The following is a 15,226-nucleotide window of genomic DNA, read 5'->3' as shown; positions in this document are numbered from 1 at the left end:
TTATTCCTTTCCATTTGTTAAACCTGCAGGTTGAAGGACATTTCTGCAGGAATGCAGAAACAGCATGAGCTGCTGATGCTCGTCATTCGGAAACTGGGAATCCCTTCTGAGGGAGAAGACCATGACCAAGATGAACATTCTAGCTATGTCAAAGCCAAAAGGCAGCAATTCAAGAAAGCTAGAAGCAAGTGGGATCTTGCATTGAAGAGCATGCAATGTAGACAGAAGCAAATATCACCTTGTTCATTCACTCACTCTAATGAACCTGACAACAACAGCACTTTGTAGGATGGCGGTGCAATAACATTTTAGTTGAAAGAGAACAGCAACTGTTCTGTCTTTCAATTTACATTTAACTGCTTAGTGTTTTACATCTTGAGTAAAAATCAAAGTAGGAAGCTTAAAATGCAATAGCATTGATGGTAGATATAGGATACTAAATCTATACATTTTATTTATTATATTCAATTTAAATGTGTAAACAATATTTAATGCATCTGCATGCAGTTTTATGCATTTAGTTTCAGGGATTATAACCATCCAAGTAAAAGAGGTCATCTAAAAATAACAATTAAAAGGAACAGAATTGCCAAAAGGAGGACCTGGCATGGTGGAACCTCCGAGAACTAAGGGGGACCACAAATGGAATGTGTTAAAAATGGCTTGTGTAAAATGGAATACTTCGTAACTTAGTCAACGTGGCGACTTTGCATATCTTAGGTATGCAGAACAAAGAATATCAATGTGACATGTCACGACAATAAAGTTTCATTCCATTGATTCATTCCAATATGCTAAAGATTATCAGTATTAATCTATTCTGAATATGGATATTATATGTGCCTGGTATGAACTCTAATTTGGCCTCTCTATACTGTGGCTACTGATATTTAGAAGACATTTAAAGAGAAGAAATCTGGACCAGTGGGATAATTTTCCACCAAGGTTGTTGGCTATAGCTTCACAGCACAAGCTGCATAACCTTGACAAAACAGCTTTGACTGAAATTGATTCCTTGAGTAACAGAATCATTGTGGAAAAGAATTATGGGACTTTCACTGCAACAGATTATTAACTAATTAGACAAAATTAATGTTGTGAGAAAATGTTCAAAGTAGCTAGCAGTTCATTGATCTGATGAGGTCAACTCAGGGGAAGTTGACCATCACAAGATACAATTATCTTTAAATTAGGAAATTGTTTCATTATGTTAAGTTAACACAATAATATATCTGAATACATTTGGCTTATTTGGTGCAGCAAGTTCTTGAATGAACTTTGGAGTTGTCCAATGTGAAACAGGTACTGAAATGTATTGACTATGTTCAGTCTGAAGATGGGTCCCAAACCGAAACTCCACCCATTATCTTTCTCCAGAGATGGCGCCTGACCCGTTGAGTTACTCATTGAGTTAGCTATTGAATGTACTGTTGACCTATTAAATCACAGTTTGATCTTTAACTGAAACTCTATTTGTCTGTTTTGAGTCGGTGTCACTTGGTCCTTTAATACAACAAAAATGTGTTGACTTTGGTCCTACAGATTTCAATTAATCCAAATTCCTGTACCTGCTTAACATGTGCAGAAAAGTTATTCAATGTTTTGCACCAATTCTAACTTTAAGATTGCCTCTTTTTTTTCTAGATTTTCTCACTAATGGAAATGTGTTTTTCTTACATATTTTTAACAGCCATTTTTTTAACAGCCAATAAGGACACAAAATGCTGGAGTAACTCAGCAGACCAGGCAGCATCTCTGGAGAGCATGGATAGCTTGGGTCAAGACCAAAACATCACCGACCCATGTTCTCCAGAGAATCTACCTGACCTGCTGAGTTACTCTGACACTTGGGATAGGAAATGGAGATGTCATGAGGACAATCTTTACTATGGTTGTCTTAAGGCGTGTAGATAAATCTCCTGGGACTGATAAGGTGCATCCAAGGACACTGGAAGCTAGAGAAGAAATTGCAGGAGCCTAACTGAGATATATGAATCATTTTTAGACACCGGTATGGTGCCTGGAGGGTAGCTAATATTGTGCCTCTACTTAAGAAGGGCTGCAGGAAAAGCCAGTGAGCCTAACATCTGTGATAGGTAAGAAACTGGGGAGGATAAAATGTATATGCATTTGGATAGACAGAGGCTGTTTAGGGATAGTAAAGATGGTTTTGTACGTGAGTTCCACATGGTAGGTTTCTCTGGAAGGTTAAATCGCTTGGCATCCAGGGAGAACCACTGCCTGGATACAGAATAGGCTTCATGGAATGCAGCAGAGAGTGGTGGTAAAAGGTTGATTCTCAGATTTGAAGCCTGTGACTAGTGGTGCCTCCGAGATTGGTGCAGGGCCCATTGCTGTTTGTGGTGTGTATCAACGATTAGGATGAGAATGTTTTGTTTCCGTCACTCTGCTGAGGAAAGATTCATTAAGCTGGAAAGAGTACAAGGAAGATCCACGAGGATGTTGCCAGAACATGAGGGCTATAAGAAGAGGTTGGGCAAGCTAGGACTTTATTCCTTGGAGCGCAAGAGGCTAAGGGGTGATCTTACAGATGTGTTTAAAATCACGAGGAGAATTGTTGGGTGAATGCGCAGTCTTTTACCCACATTAGCAGTATCAGGAACCACAACACAAAAGTTCAAGGTGAGATGGATTTAATAGGACCCTGAGGAGTGGCCTCTTCATTCAGAGGTGGTGGGTGTATATAATTAGTTTACAGAGGAGGTAGTCGAGGCAGGTCCAATAACAACATTTAAAATACACTTAGGCAGGTACACGGATAGGAAAGGTTTGGAGGAAAATGAGCCAAATACAAGCAAATGGGACTAGCTTAGATGAGGCATCTTGGTCGGCATGGTTGAGTTGGGCTGAAGGGCCTGTACCGACTCAATGAGTGCCCATATTATTAGAGTCACACAGCATGGAATCTGGTCGCCCCTGAGCTTATGCCTAGACCGCTAGGATGCCTAGGATGTTCAGTAACCCCAAGTCAGCCGATCTGAGGGACCTGGAGGTGGTGTGGTGGGTAAGCAGACCTTTGATGTAGGTGGGGGCAAGCCCGTTAAGGGCTTTGTAAACATAAAGAAGGATCTTGAAATTTATTCGGTACCGCACTGGGAGCCAGTGGAGAGAGGCCAGAATCGGGGTGATGTGGTCCCTTTTTCGGGTGCTCGTCAGGAGTCTCGCTGCAGCGTTTTGGACCAGTTGCAGGTGGGACAGTGAAGATTGGCTGATGCCAGTGTAAAGGGAGTTGCAGTAATCTAGGCGGGAGGAGATAAATGTGTGGATGATCTTTTCGAGGTCATCAAACTGGAGGAATTGTTTTATTTTAGCTATCATCCGAAGCTGGAAGAAGCTAGCTTTTCCCACGGCATTGACTTGTTTGTCAAATTTCAACGCTGAGTCAAATATCACGGTAAGGAGTTTGACGTGAGGTTTGAGTAATGAGGTAAGGCTTCCAAGGCTGCCTGCTATCATTTTGATTGAATCCAAGGGGCCGAGAAGGATGACCTCAGACTTACCCTCATTTAGTTGCCCTTCAGTTGCCCTCTATGCCCTTTAGTTTTATCCTCCTCTGTTAACTGGAAAAGATTATTTGAGTTTACACAATTTATACCCCTCAGAACTATGTATAATTTAAACATTTTCTCCTAATCTCTACCACTCCAGGGAAAATATACCTAGCCTTTCCAGTCTCTCCTATTCAATAAAATACTCCATCCTATGTAATATCCTGGTAAATCTACTCTACATCTTTGACAGTGCTATCACATATTTCCCATACATTGGTGACCACAATTGCACATAGTACTCACAGAGACACAAGAAACGCCAGATGCTGGTATATTGAACAAAATATAACGTGCTAAATGAAGTCAGTGAGTCAAGCACCATCCGTGGAGGGAATGTCAAGGTAGCATTTCTGGTTGGGGCCCATCCTTCATACTGCAGCTGATTTTTGACCAATGTTTTATACAAACCTAGCTCTTGTATTCAAAGCCTTGACTAATGCAAGCCAGCATGTCCTATAATTTCTTAACCATGCTGTGAACTAGCACTGCCACCTTCAGGGATCTTTGGACTGCACACCGAGATACCTCTGTTATTCAATTCTCCCCAAAACCTTACAAAGTCCCCCATGGGAGGCAGGTCCAGAAGATTAACAGGGGATTAACAGTGATTTGGTCATTTGGATTCAGAACTGGCTGATTGTTAGAAGACAGAGGGTTGTGACGAAAGAACAATATTCAGGCTGGACGTCGGTGACCAATGGAATTATGCAGAGGTCCATGCTGGGAATTCTGCTGTTTGTAATATATAGAAATGACTTTGACATAAACATAGATGGGTTAGATAGTAAGTTTGCAGATGACACCAAGATTGCTGGGATCACAAACTGAGAAAAGCTATCAAAGTATACAGTGGGATATAGTTCAACTACAGAAATGGGTGGAAACATAGAAACATAGAAAATAGGTGCAGGAGTAGGCCATTCGGCTCTTCGAGCCTGACCCGCCATTCAATATGATCATGGCTGATCATCCAACTCAGTATCCTGCACCTGCCTTCTCTCCATACCCCCTGATCCATTTTGCCACAAGGGCCACATCTAACTCCTGTAGGGGTTTTGTTTCCCTTTACTCCACTTCGGGCCCAACTGCCCAAGTTATTCTCTCCCTTGTCAGAGAGTCAAACGGCCACCACTCCACTCGAGCGGTTTCCAAGAGAGAGAATACAACAAAAGGGATGGCTGTTAAAAAAATGCACTAGAGTACAGTCATTTTACAGTGACGGGGTGTCGTTACGGTGACGTCGGGCGGCTCGATTTACCAGCTGTTGTAATTTGGCCATCCTCCTCCGCCTTTTAAATTTGCAATTAATGCATAGCAAATACATCACAATTATCATCTGGCAGATGATCAGAACATGGGACATGATGCGGACCCATGCTGGAACTATGATCCAGGACTCCAGTTCCCACCAACGGAGACTTGATTTCTTCGATCTCCCTGACGATATCCAGTGTCTTTTGTTCCAGGGAGAAGAAGTGTTTGTGCGACAACTCGACCGCCACCAGCAACTCCTTTAATTTTTCATTCACTGGGGGAATACCATACCCAAAATGGGCAACATAGTTAAATAAGTCAGTTATATTTTCTCCTGGAGGTCACCGCCTTGCATAGGTATGAATCCAGGGTCATCAGTAGCAGCTTTACCCGTTCTACCTCATCGCAATCGTTTATGTCAGCTGCCTGCTGCACCTCCATAAAATGCAATGACGGGTCTCCCGCCCTGGTTAACTTGGGAACGTGAGCCACCATCCCCCTCAGCACGTGTGCCCCATGGGGAATGATGATATCACTCTCTATGGGCCCCCTATCTGCCTGCCCTTTTGGGGGACCATATTTCCTTTGCCGTACCGGGCACATCTGCCCTACCTGGGGCTGTTGCCCATTTACCCGCGGCTCTCCCACCATGATCGGTAACCCCACCACCTCGTGGTGTGCTACACATGGCGCAGACGCCACTAACTGAGGGTGCTCTCCCGCCCCTCCTTGGGCCTGTCCCTCCCCGGACAACCTGAACCCCACCTGCCGACCCGGACCTATTCCCGGCGCCTCAGGAGGCGGTCTATTCCCCTTTGCCCCTGGGGAATCATCTGCTGAGGGAAGCCCTCTGCCCCCCGGGGGACCCCCCTTGTCCTACCAGGTGAACCCGTCCCCTAGTCTTGGACAGGGTCTCCTCCAACTGCACTATCCTTGCCTGGCAAGGCCCGTAATCACTATCCACTAGCTCGCTACGGGCCACCCTGTATGCTGCTTCGATATCTTGGAACTTTCCCTCCAGCTCCGTGTACCTCTGTGTACTCTGAGCCAGGAGTTCCTGGGCGTTCCGTTCCCTCTCCTTTGCCTCTACCCCCTGGCATTGGAGGAATTCCTGGGCATTTCTGTGGGACTCCCTCGCCTGCAAGATACACTGCCTGGCTCCACTGAGTTCCTCATATAGCCCTTCCCCTTCTCTAGCGCTTTCGTCAGCGCTGGCCCTAGCTTCTCTCAGTTGCTCTTCCAGACTATCTACCTGTCTCTGTATTTTGGCTACCTGCTGTGATAGGCATGCTAGCCAAACTGCCATTTCCTGCCCTTTATTATATGCTTTGATTTCCGTCCATTGAGCTGCAGCTGCTGCGGGCTGCTGTGCTGTCAACAATGCTATCACCCATTGTTTGGTGAGATTGATCTTTTTAAACAGATACGAGGAGATTCTCTCCTCCATCTTGCTACGGTCTCTCACCCCCTCTGGCAAATCACATATCCCAAACCACTGAGGTCCTGCCATGGTCGCCATTCTGTAGGGGTTTCGTTTCCCTTTACTCCACTTCGGGCCCAACTGCCCGAGTTATTCTCTCCCTTGTCGGAGGGTCAAACGGGCACCACTCCACTCGAGCGGTTCCCAAGAGAGAGAATACAACAAAAGGGATTCCCCTAGGTTCTAGACCTCGGAATTATGGTGGGAACCTTGGTCAGAAACCAAGATGCACTCAAAACATGTCTAAAATTTACAGGCTTTATTAAACAATGAGAAATCGAATCTCACCAACACTACATAATACGTGGCTAAACTTATGCTTTAAACTAAGACTATGGACGGAAAACTATCGGGCACATCGTAAAACTTACTTTACACAATTTTACCCCCCTTTTCCCTTTCGTCTCTCAACTATCCTATTTCGTGAATTTCACCAGGTCACTGGGATACTTACAGTTGAGCTCACGAGCCGTCCAGCAGAGCAGAAAGAGAGCGAGTTCTGGCTTGGCTCCGGCTTTTATACCTGAGCTTCCTTTGAAACCCCCAGGTGGTCCTCTGGATAAAAGGGTTCTTTTGATGATTCCCAGTTTCGATCTGGCATGAACAATAGGCTTCCGATGATAAGGAGTTTGCTGATGTCATGATCCCTCAGCCTGATCGTTATCCCATCGCCTACATGGGCTCCCATTGTCCTGATGGATGGGTCATCCACGATGGTGATTGTGCTTGCTGCTGGCCTGTTTACCACCGTCTGCTGAGGCTCTGTTCCTTCCTTTGTTTATCCAAGATAATCTCATTATCTCCGTCTCAGCCTTTCCTGCCCACACCATTCGCACAGTTGTGTGATGCCCAAGTCCACAGGCCAGACAGGTTTGAAACTTGAAACTGATTCTTTCTTTGTGGATTGGGGGTTTTTCCGTTGCAGCCAGCATATTTGTCTTTTTAAAATGTCCATGTCCTTATCCGAGTTCTTCCATGATACGAGATTGCAGTGGAGGATTTGGACCCAAAAGACAACTTACCAAACTCCCTCTTAAATATAAACACAATCAACTTCTTTTTACATAATAAATAATGGAAGGAAAAACGTCAGTAGCGTAGTCCCTGGTGAGATAGGCGTTTACAGTCCGAATGGCCTGTTGGAAGAAACTCCTTCTAGTCTCCGTTCTCACCGCATGGCAACGGGGCGTTTGCCTGACCGTAGCAGCTGGAACAGTCCGTTGCAGGGGTGTTCCCCATAGTTTATTTGCGTTGCGGCCTGTTTGTATAGTTCGCAGGGGGGCGAGTGACTCTCATAGTGCGTTTGCCATGTACTCTCTCAGAGTCTTCTTGTCCTTGGCAGAGCAATTCCCAAACCAGATGGTAATGTTCCCGGACAAGATGCTTTCCACCGCCGCTGCGTAGAAGCACTGGAGGATCCTCGGAGACACTCTGAATTTCCTCAATTGCCTTACTCACGAGCGCTGAGGCGTGTGATGCCCATGTCATATCCTCGGAGATGTGGACTCCCAGATATTTAAAACAGTTCACCCTATCCACAGGATCCCCATTTATCCTCAAAGGAGTGTACGTCCTCGGATGATGTGCCCTCCTAAAGTCCATGATCAGCTCCTTCGTTTTTTTGATGTTCAAGAAGAGGCTGTTATCCTGGCACCAGAGTGCTAGATCAGCCACCTCCTCCCGGTAGGCCTTCTCGTCATTGTCTGAGGTCAGGCCCACCACCACAGTGTCATCAGCAAACTTAATTATTGAGTTGGAGCTGAACCTAGCCACACAGTCATGTGTGTACAGGGAGTACAATAGGGGGTTGAGGACGCAACCCTGGGGCGATCCTGTGCTCAGGGTAAGGGACTTCGATGTATTCCCTCCCATCTTGACTACCTGGGACCTGGCGGTGAGAAAGTCCAGGACCCAGGCACACAGGGAGGTGTTGAGCCCCAATTCCATTAGCTTTCCGGCCAGTCTGGTGGGGACTATCGTGTTGAAGGCTGAACTGTAGTCTACGAACAGCATCCTCACGTAGCCCCCCTTCTGGCTGTCCAGATGGGAGAGAGCAGGTGTGCAAGACCTGGGAGACCGCATTGTCCGTGGTTCTGTTCGGACGGTATGCGAACTGCAACGGATCCATGTTCCGAGGGAGGAAGGCGGCAGAGAATTCCACAGATTTACCACTCTCTGTGTGAATTTTTTTTTTCTCATCTCGGTCCTAAAATACTTTCCCCTTATCCTTAAACTGTGACCCCTTGTTCTAGACTTCCCCAACATCAGGAACAATCTTCCTGCATCTAGCCTGTCCAACCCCTTAAGAATTTTGTAAGTTTCAATAAGATCCCCCCTCAATCTTCTAAATTCTAGCGAGTACAAGCTGAGTCTATCCAGTCTTTCTTCATATGAAAGTCCTACCATCCCAGGAATCAGTCTGGTGAACCTTCTCTGTACTCCCTCTATGGCAAGAATGTCTTTCCTCAGATTAGGAGACCAAAACTGTACACAATACTCCAGGTGTGGTCTCACCAAGGCCCTGTACAACTGCAGAAGAACCTCCCTGCTCCCATACTCAAATCTTTTTGCTATGAATGCTAACATACCATTCGCTTTCCTCACTGCCTGCTGCACCTGCATGCCTACTTTCAATGATTGGTGTACCAGGACACCCAGGTCTCGTTGCATCTCCCCTTTTCCTAATCGGCCACCAATCAGATAATGGTCTACTTTCCTGATCTTGCCAATAAAGGGGATAACCTCACATTTATCCACATTATCCTGCATCTGCCAAACATTTGCCCACTCACCCAACCTACCCAAGTCACCTTGCAGCCTCCTAGCATCCTCCTCACAGCTAACACTGCCCCCCAGCTTCGTGTCAATTGCAAACTTGGAGATGTTGCATTCAATTCCCTCATCCAAATCATTAATATATATTGTAAATAGCTGGGGTCCCAGCACTGAGCCTTGCGGTACCCCACTAGTCACTGCCAGCCATTCTGAAAAGGACCCGTTTACTCCTACTCTTTACTTCCTGTCTGCCAGCCAGTTCTCTATCCACATCAATACTGAACCCCCAATACAGTGTGCTTAAGTTTGCATACTGATCTCTTATGTGGGACCTTGTCGAAAGCCTTCTGAAAGTCAAGATATAACACATCCACTGGTTCTCCCTTATCCACTCTACTAGTTACATCCTCTAAAAATTCTATAAGATTCGTCAGACATGATTTACCTTCCATAAATCCATGCTGACTTTATCCAATGATTTCACCACTTTCCAAATGTGCTGCTATCCCATCTTTAATAACTGACTCTCGCATTTTCCCCACTACCGATGTTAGACTTACTGATCTGTAATACTATTTTTTCTCTCTCCCTCCCTTTTTAAAAAGTGGGGTTACATTAGCTGCCTTCCAATCCACAGGGACTGCTCCAGAATCTAAAGAGTTTTGAAAAATTATCACTGATGCTTCCACTATTTCAGGGGCTACTTCCTTAAGTACTCTGGGATGCAGCCTATCTGGCCCTGGAGAAATGGCAGATGATGTTTAATCTGAGCAAGTGTAAGATGTTGCACTTTGCAAGGTCATATGTATGGGAAAATCTAAAATTGATAACATGACATTTGATAGCATTGATATACAGAGGGATCTTGAGGTCCAGGTTCGTAACTCCCTGAAAGTGGCAGCACAAGTAGGTAGAGTGGTAAAACAGGCATCTGGTATGTGTGTTTTCATAGATCGGGGCATTAGGTATAAGAGTCAGGAAGTTGTGATGCAGCTTGATAGAACTTCGATTCGTCCATATTTGGAGTATTGTGAGCAGTTCTGGTTATCCCATTACAGGAAGGATGTGGAGGTTTTGGAAAGGGTGTAGAGGATGTTTACCAGAATGATGCCTGGACTAGGGGGTATTAATAAGCGAGTTTGGTATTACAACTGCGCATGCCCAGGTCATGGGTCATTCGGGATAAACATTCTCGCCAGCTGAACCGCTGTGTGCGTACGGACCTGCATATTCATTTCAATGAGAATTATAAATAAATGTATCCATCAAATATGTCAGCAGTAGGCCACATCGTACTGCAAGCTGCACAAATCCATAATTGTATCTATTTAAATTATTGACTAAATACAGCACCAGCCTTGAATACGCAAGAATGTCTGGAACGAACCTGTCAATTATCAAATCCCTGGCATTAGCCCGAGTCACAGCCATTCAAATTCGATATTGATTTACACGAATTACAAGTTGTGTGGTCAACCAATTTGAGACAGTCCTTACATTCCTATCTAAACAACCTTCCTAGATTGGGGGAAAAGAGAAGAATGTGCTGTGTGGGGGGTAGGTTGGAAAGTTCAGATTGGATTCGAACAGACTGGTTAAACTTTCGAGGTGGGTTGGCTTAAATAAAGATGCTGTTGCTTGAACCTCTGGGTTTGGTTCCAGTCTGTCAGGGCACACAGTTGGGTGACCGAGCGGTGATAATTATGAGAATTTGCAGTCATTTGAACCACAGCCAAACTAGAGGCTTCACTCAGGAGTGGGTCGCAGCTCCCCAGCTGCTGGGACCTGTTCTCACTCTCTTTGAAGGAGGCGCCGCCCACCCCAGCGAGTGGGCTTACGCAGAGCCAACTCGTAATATGAGTGGGAGCATTTTCTCAGTCAGACTTTGGCGACAGTTGGGGTGGGGGTTCAGGGAGAGAGAGAGCTGGCGATACCACACAGAAGAAACAGTTTAATAACGACCTATTAAAATCCGCCCTTCGGTCACTCGGCAACCTAGGCTGATCTGATCTGACAGCCCTCTCGCTAGCTTGTTGCATACCCGATCCTAACGCAGAACCTCCACCTACACAAAGGGCCTCTGCTAACAAGGGCTGGTGAACTGTGCTGGCCAATGTGCACTGGGCGAGGTGGCACCGCAACTGGGGGGAAACGCACCGCAACCACTGCAAACTTGGAACAGCACAGACCCTCCACTCAATCTACCCAATACTAAAGGGCAGGCATTTCACAATTAAATGTCATATCGGATTGGCGGCTCCTTCACAGGGCCAATCCTGTACTCAGTTTTCCTCAGAGATGAATCTTTGCCTTAACGGCACATTCACACCGCCTGTAGGTAAAGTATCAGCCCACATCACAGTGACACAGTCGATGCCTGCCTCAGATTAAATATATTTTTACACATAAATTGTGCATAAAGATTAAAAAATGTTTCAAACACAAGTAATATTTTCTTATTCCATAATAATAATTTCTTTAACTTTTTGATTATCTCATAATTGCAGATTAATGAACTGAACTGGAACTGGGACTGTGTAAGAAGTGTGTGAGCAGCAGAACAAGAAAGGAAGCTATTGGGTTGACAGAATTCAAGATTAATTCATTGGTAGAATAGTTAGCAATTTATACACAGTTTATACAGGGCTGTGTTCACTTATTTTTAATCCCGAATGACTGACAAATCCTATGATTCCTTGCGTTTATCGTGATACGGAACTCGCTTATTACAGGGAGAGGTTGGACAGATGTGGATTGTTTTCACTGAAATGCTGGAGGTTGTGGGGAGACCTGATAAAAATATATAAAATTATGAGAGGTATAGATAGATTAGACACTCAGAACCTTTTTCTCAGGATGGAAAAATCAAATACTGTCGGATATCGCTTGAAGGTGAGTGGGGCAAAGTTTAAAAGAGATATACTGGGCAAGTTTTTTACACAGATGGTGGTGAGTGCCTAGAACGCACTGCCAGGGTTGTGGTTGAGGCAGATACGATAGTGGCTTTTATGAGTCATTTGGAAAGGCATATGAATATGCAGGGAATGGAGGGTTATGGATTATGTGGAGCAAATAAGAGTTGGTCTATGGCATTATGTTCGGCACAGATGTTGTCGGTTGAAGGACCTGTATTATGCTGTACTGTTTTATCCTCTATGTTCTGCATCAATTGCGCATGGATGCTATTTTTATGTTGGAGTATAAACTATGAGCCAAATTTATTGCTGCCATCTCTCTGGGCGTCACAAGCAGGTATGTGTAATAGATAGGATAGGTGCAGGGGTGACAAATGATAAGTTATGGTACTTTCTCACTAATTCCACAAAATATCTGGCACACACATGACAGACTTTGAACAGTGAGATGGCCCTTAACCAAAAAAATAATGGTTGCTTCAGCATTAACTTCCCGTTTTCTTTGCCACCTTCAGAGAATGAGAGGAGTCCATCTTCCTCCAGTTATCTGTCTACTCCAACTTCCTTACTGCTTGCACTCCACCTTGCTGCTGTTGTCTGCAGCCAACCTTTCACATTGACACTTCGTGCACATCAGCATGGAGCTACTGCCTTACAGCGCCAGAGACCCGAATGGCCCATTTAATCCAATGACTCACGGTTATTGCTCTTTAACAAGACAGTTCAATAGTTGCTGCAGGCCAGATTTCGTCCACAGACCAATTGGGCGGCACCGTGCACATCAGTGGAGCTACTGCCTTACAGCGCCAGAGACCCGGGTTTAATCCTGACTACGGTTGCTGCGTGTACGTACTCCCTGTGACCTGTGTAGGTTTTCTCTGAGATCGTCAGTTTCCTCCCACACTCCAAAGGCGTACGGGTTTGTAGGTTAATTGGCTTGGAATTAATTTAAAAAGAATTATCCCTAGTGTGTGTAGACTAGTATTAGTGTGTGGGGATCGATGGTTGATGCGGACTCAGTGTTTCCACGCTGTATCTATAAACTAAACTAAACAAAACCAATGTTTCTATTTTATTCCAGGGCCGCCAAGCATCATTATAATTTAGCTTTATACACTGGCGTCTTCGTCACTAAAATGGCTTGGCATGTGGAGAGGAATTTATGAATGGGGTCTTCCCATCCACAAAGAACTTTTGTTTTAATTCAGTTGTCTTCATTTTAGTTTGTGTTAAATTTTATTTCCTAACTTTTATGTGGCTTTACCATTGTGGATCAAATCAGTGGTAAATAACCTGAAATTATTAAAATATAATTACATGTTTAAATTTACTCTGTGTGCGACCTTATTTTATGTAATCAAGTTTGAGTAGTGTTGCTTTATGGTTTATTCACTATTTCATGGCTTTTGCAGTTTGGCTTCTGAGTGTGCAAAATATACATTGAATATTAGACTCCTGAATAATCTCAAAAGCTTGGAAGTCAATATTGATATGTTGCAGATCCACCCAAATCCTGTATTGATTCTAGATGTTATTAATGGCAGACTGTACAAATGGAGTTCATAATGTTCATCCCAGTCCTGACCTCACACAGAGCCCATTTTCTCCAAAGGTAAGTTACTCATATAAATGTCACATTAATTCTTGCAGAATTGCTGAACATGCACCCAACACAGGAGAAAATTAGGAATAATGGCATTTTATCGAGCATGTGTCTAGTTTATGAGAAGCAATATATGTCCCTGAATGTGATAATTTGGTCATTCAAAATAGAACATATTTTCCTTGCATTCACAGAAATGTACTTTGCTTTTAGAAATTTCACACAGTGACGTGTTAATTAAGTTTCATGGAATGCTATAATCTTGTTTTTAAATATTTATTATCACTCTATACTGGCAAACATGAGATTGTGCAAAAAGTATTTTGAAATATGCTATTCAATGACACGAAGTGAATATAGACAGACAATAGCCATGAGGTATAATGTGACTAAAACTCTGTTGTATGATTACATTATTCATCCAATCCAGTTAACTGGTAGCAAATTAGATAAGAGGTGACTTCTAAATCCTGGTGTCATGTTGTAGCCTCATATCAGATTGTAGCTTTAAAGGCACTTAAAACATGAGCAGACGGAATAAAGAGATATCAACATCGTGGAGACTGATGTGCAATTTAAATGGGCATTGCAGTCTGCACAGATATCACGGGGCGAAGGGCCTATTCCAATGCAGTGCTTGTTCTAAGTTTCAAATAAAAATTGGGGTGTGCCCAATGTTGACAACCAGCCTAGTATCTACAAGCACTGGATCTGCTGTGTTCGGGTTTGCCTGGAGTGGACGTGGCCTGACAGAAAATGAAAGTTAATTTTTTTGTGCTCCTGGCTCCCCAGCATAGTTGGGGGGTGTATATAGGTGTTATCATCTTCATTATCCTGTCCTTGTCCTTTACCCCATCTTTGCTCTTGGCTGAAAACATAACCTTTGCATCACGTGAATAACAGTGGGATTGTTTACTGAGCACTGCAGAATATTTTATTCATAATAGAGATAGCACAATGGTGCATAATTTAGTTCGGCACCAAAGGTGCAGCTGGTTGCATCATTGCACCAGAGACCTCAGTTTGATCCTGACTTCAGGTGCTATCTGTGGAGTTTGCACTTTCTCCTTGTGACTGCATGGGTTTCTTCTGGGTGCTCTGGATTCCCCCCAAAGACTCGCAGGTTTTGTAGGTTAATTGGCCTCTGTAAATTGCCCTTGGTGTGTAGGGAATGAATGAAACAGTGGGGTAACAGAATTAATATGAATGAGTGATCAATGATGGGTGTAGACTCGATGAGTCAAAGGACCTGTTTGCATGCTGTATCTCTCAATGTTTCATGAACTAGCTATCCATTCCTTTGTTGACACTGGACTACTATTCCAACACACTGATGTGTGGCATTTACTTGAAAAATAGATCATTTGACATTTTTTTCCACATCTTCTTACTGAGTCTATTCAATCATCTTATACAGTTGTAAAATTCTGCTACTTATTTTTCAAATTCTTGCTTCTTCATATCTCTGTCATTTCTTCTGGCCATATTTTCCAATTCTAACCTTCCTCATCCTGAAGAAGGGTCTCGACCTGAAACGTCACCCATTCCTTCTGGCCAGAGATACTGCCTGTCCCGCTGAGTTACTCCAACATTTTGTGTCTATCTTCCACATCCTTGATGTCAATCA

General features: G+C 44.0%; 1 protein-coding gene across 1 annotated transcript in view; it reads left to right on the top strand.

Moving 5' to 3' along the window:
- Window positions 1–2,123, top strand: part of LOC129696502 (transient receptor potential cation channel subfamily A member 1-like) — a 100,634-nt gene extending 98,511 nt beyond the window's left edge. The window contains exon 28 of the mRNA XM_055634477.1: window positions 30–2,123. Within this exon, the coding sequence (XP_055490452.1) occupies window positions 30–288 (259 nt within the window). The 3' untranslated portion in view covers window positions 289–2,123. The remainder of the gene's footprint in view (window positions 1–29) is intronic.
- Window positions 2,124–15,226: the final 13,103 nt, after the last annotated feature.

The sequence above is a fragment of the Leucoraja erinacea genome, chromosome 4 (assembly GCF_028641065.1).
Source record: "Leucoraja erinacea ecotype New England chromosome 4, Leri_hhj_1, whole genome shotgun sequence".
NCBI classification, from domain to species: Eukaryota; Metazoa; Chordata; class Chondrichthyes; order Rajiformes; family Rajidae; genus Leucoraja; species Leucoraja erinaceus.
Note: the sequence above shows the minus strand (reverse complement) of the source record. Positions and strands in the feature narration are given on the sequence as shown.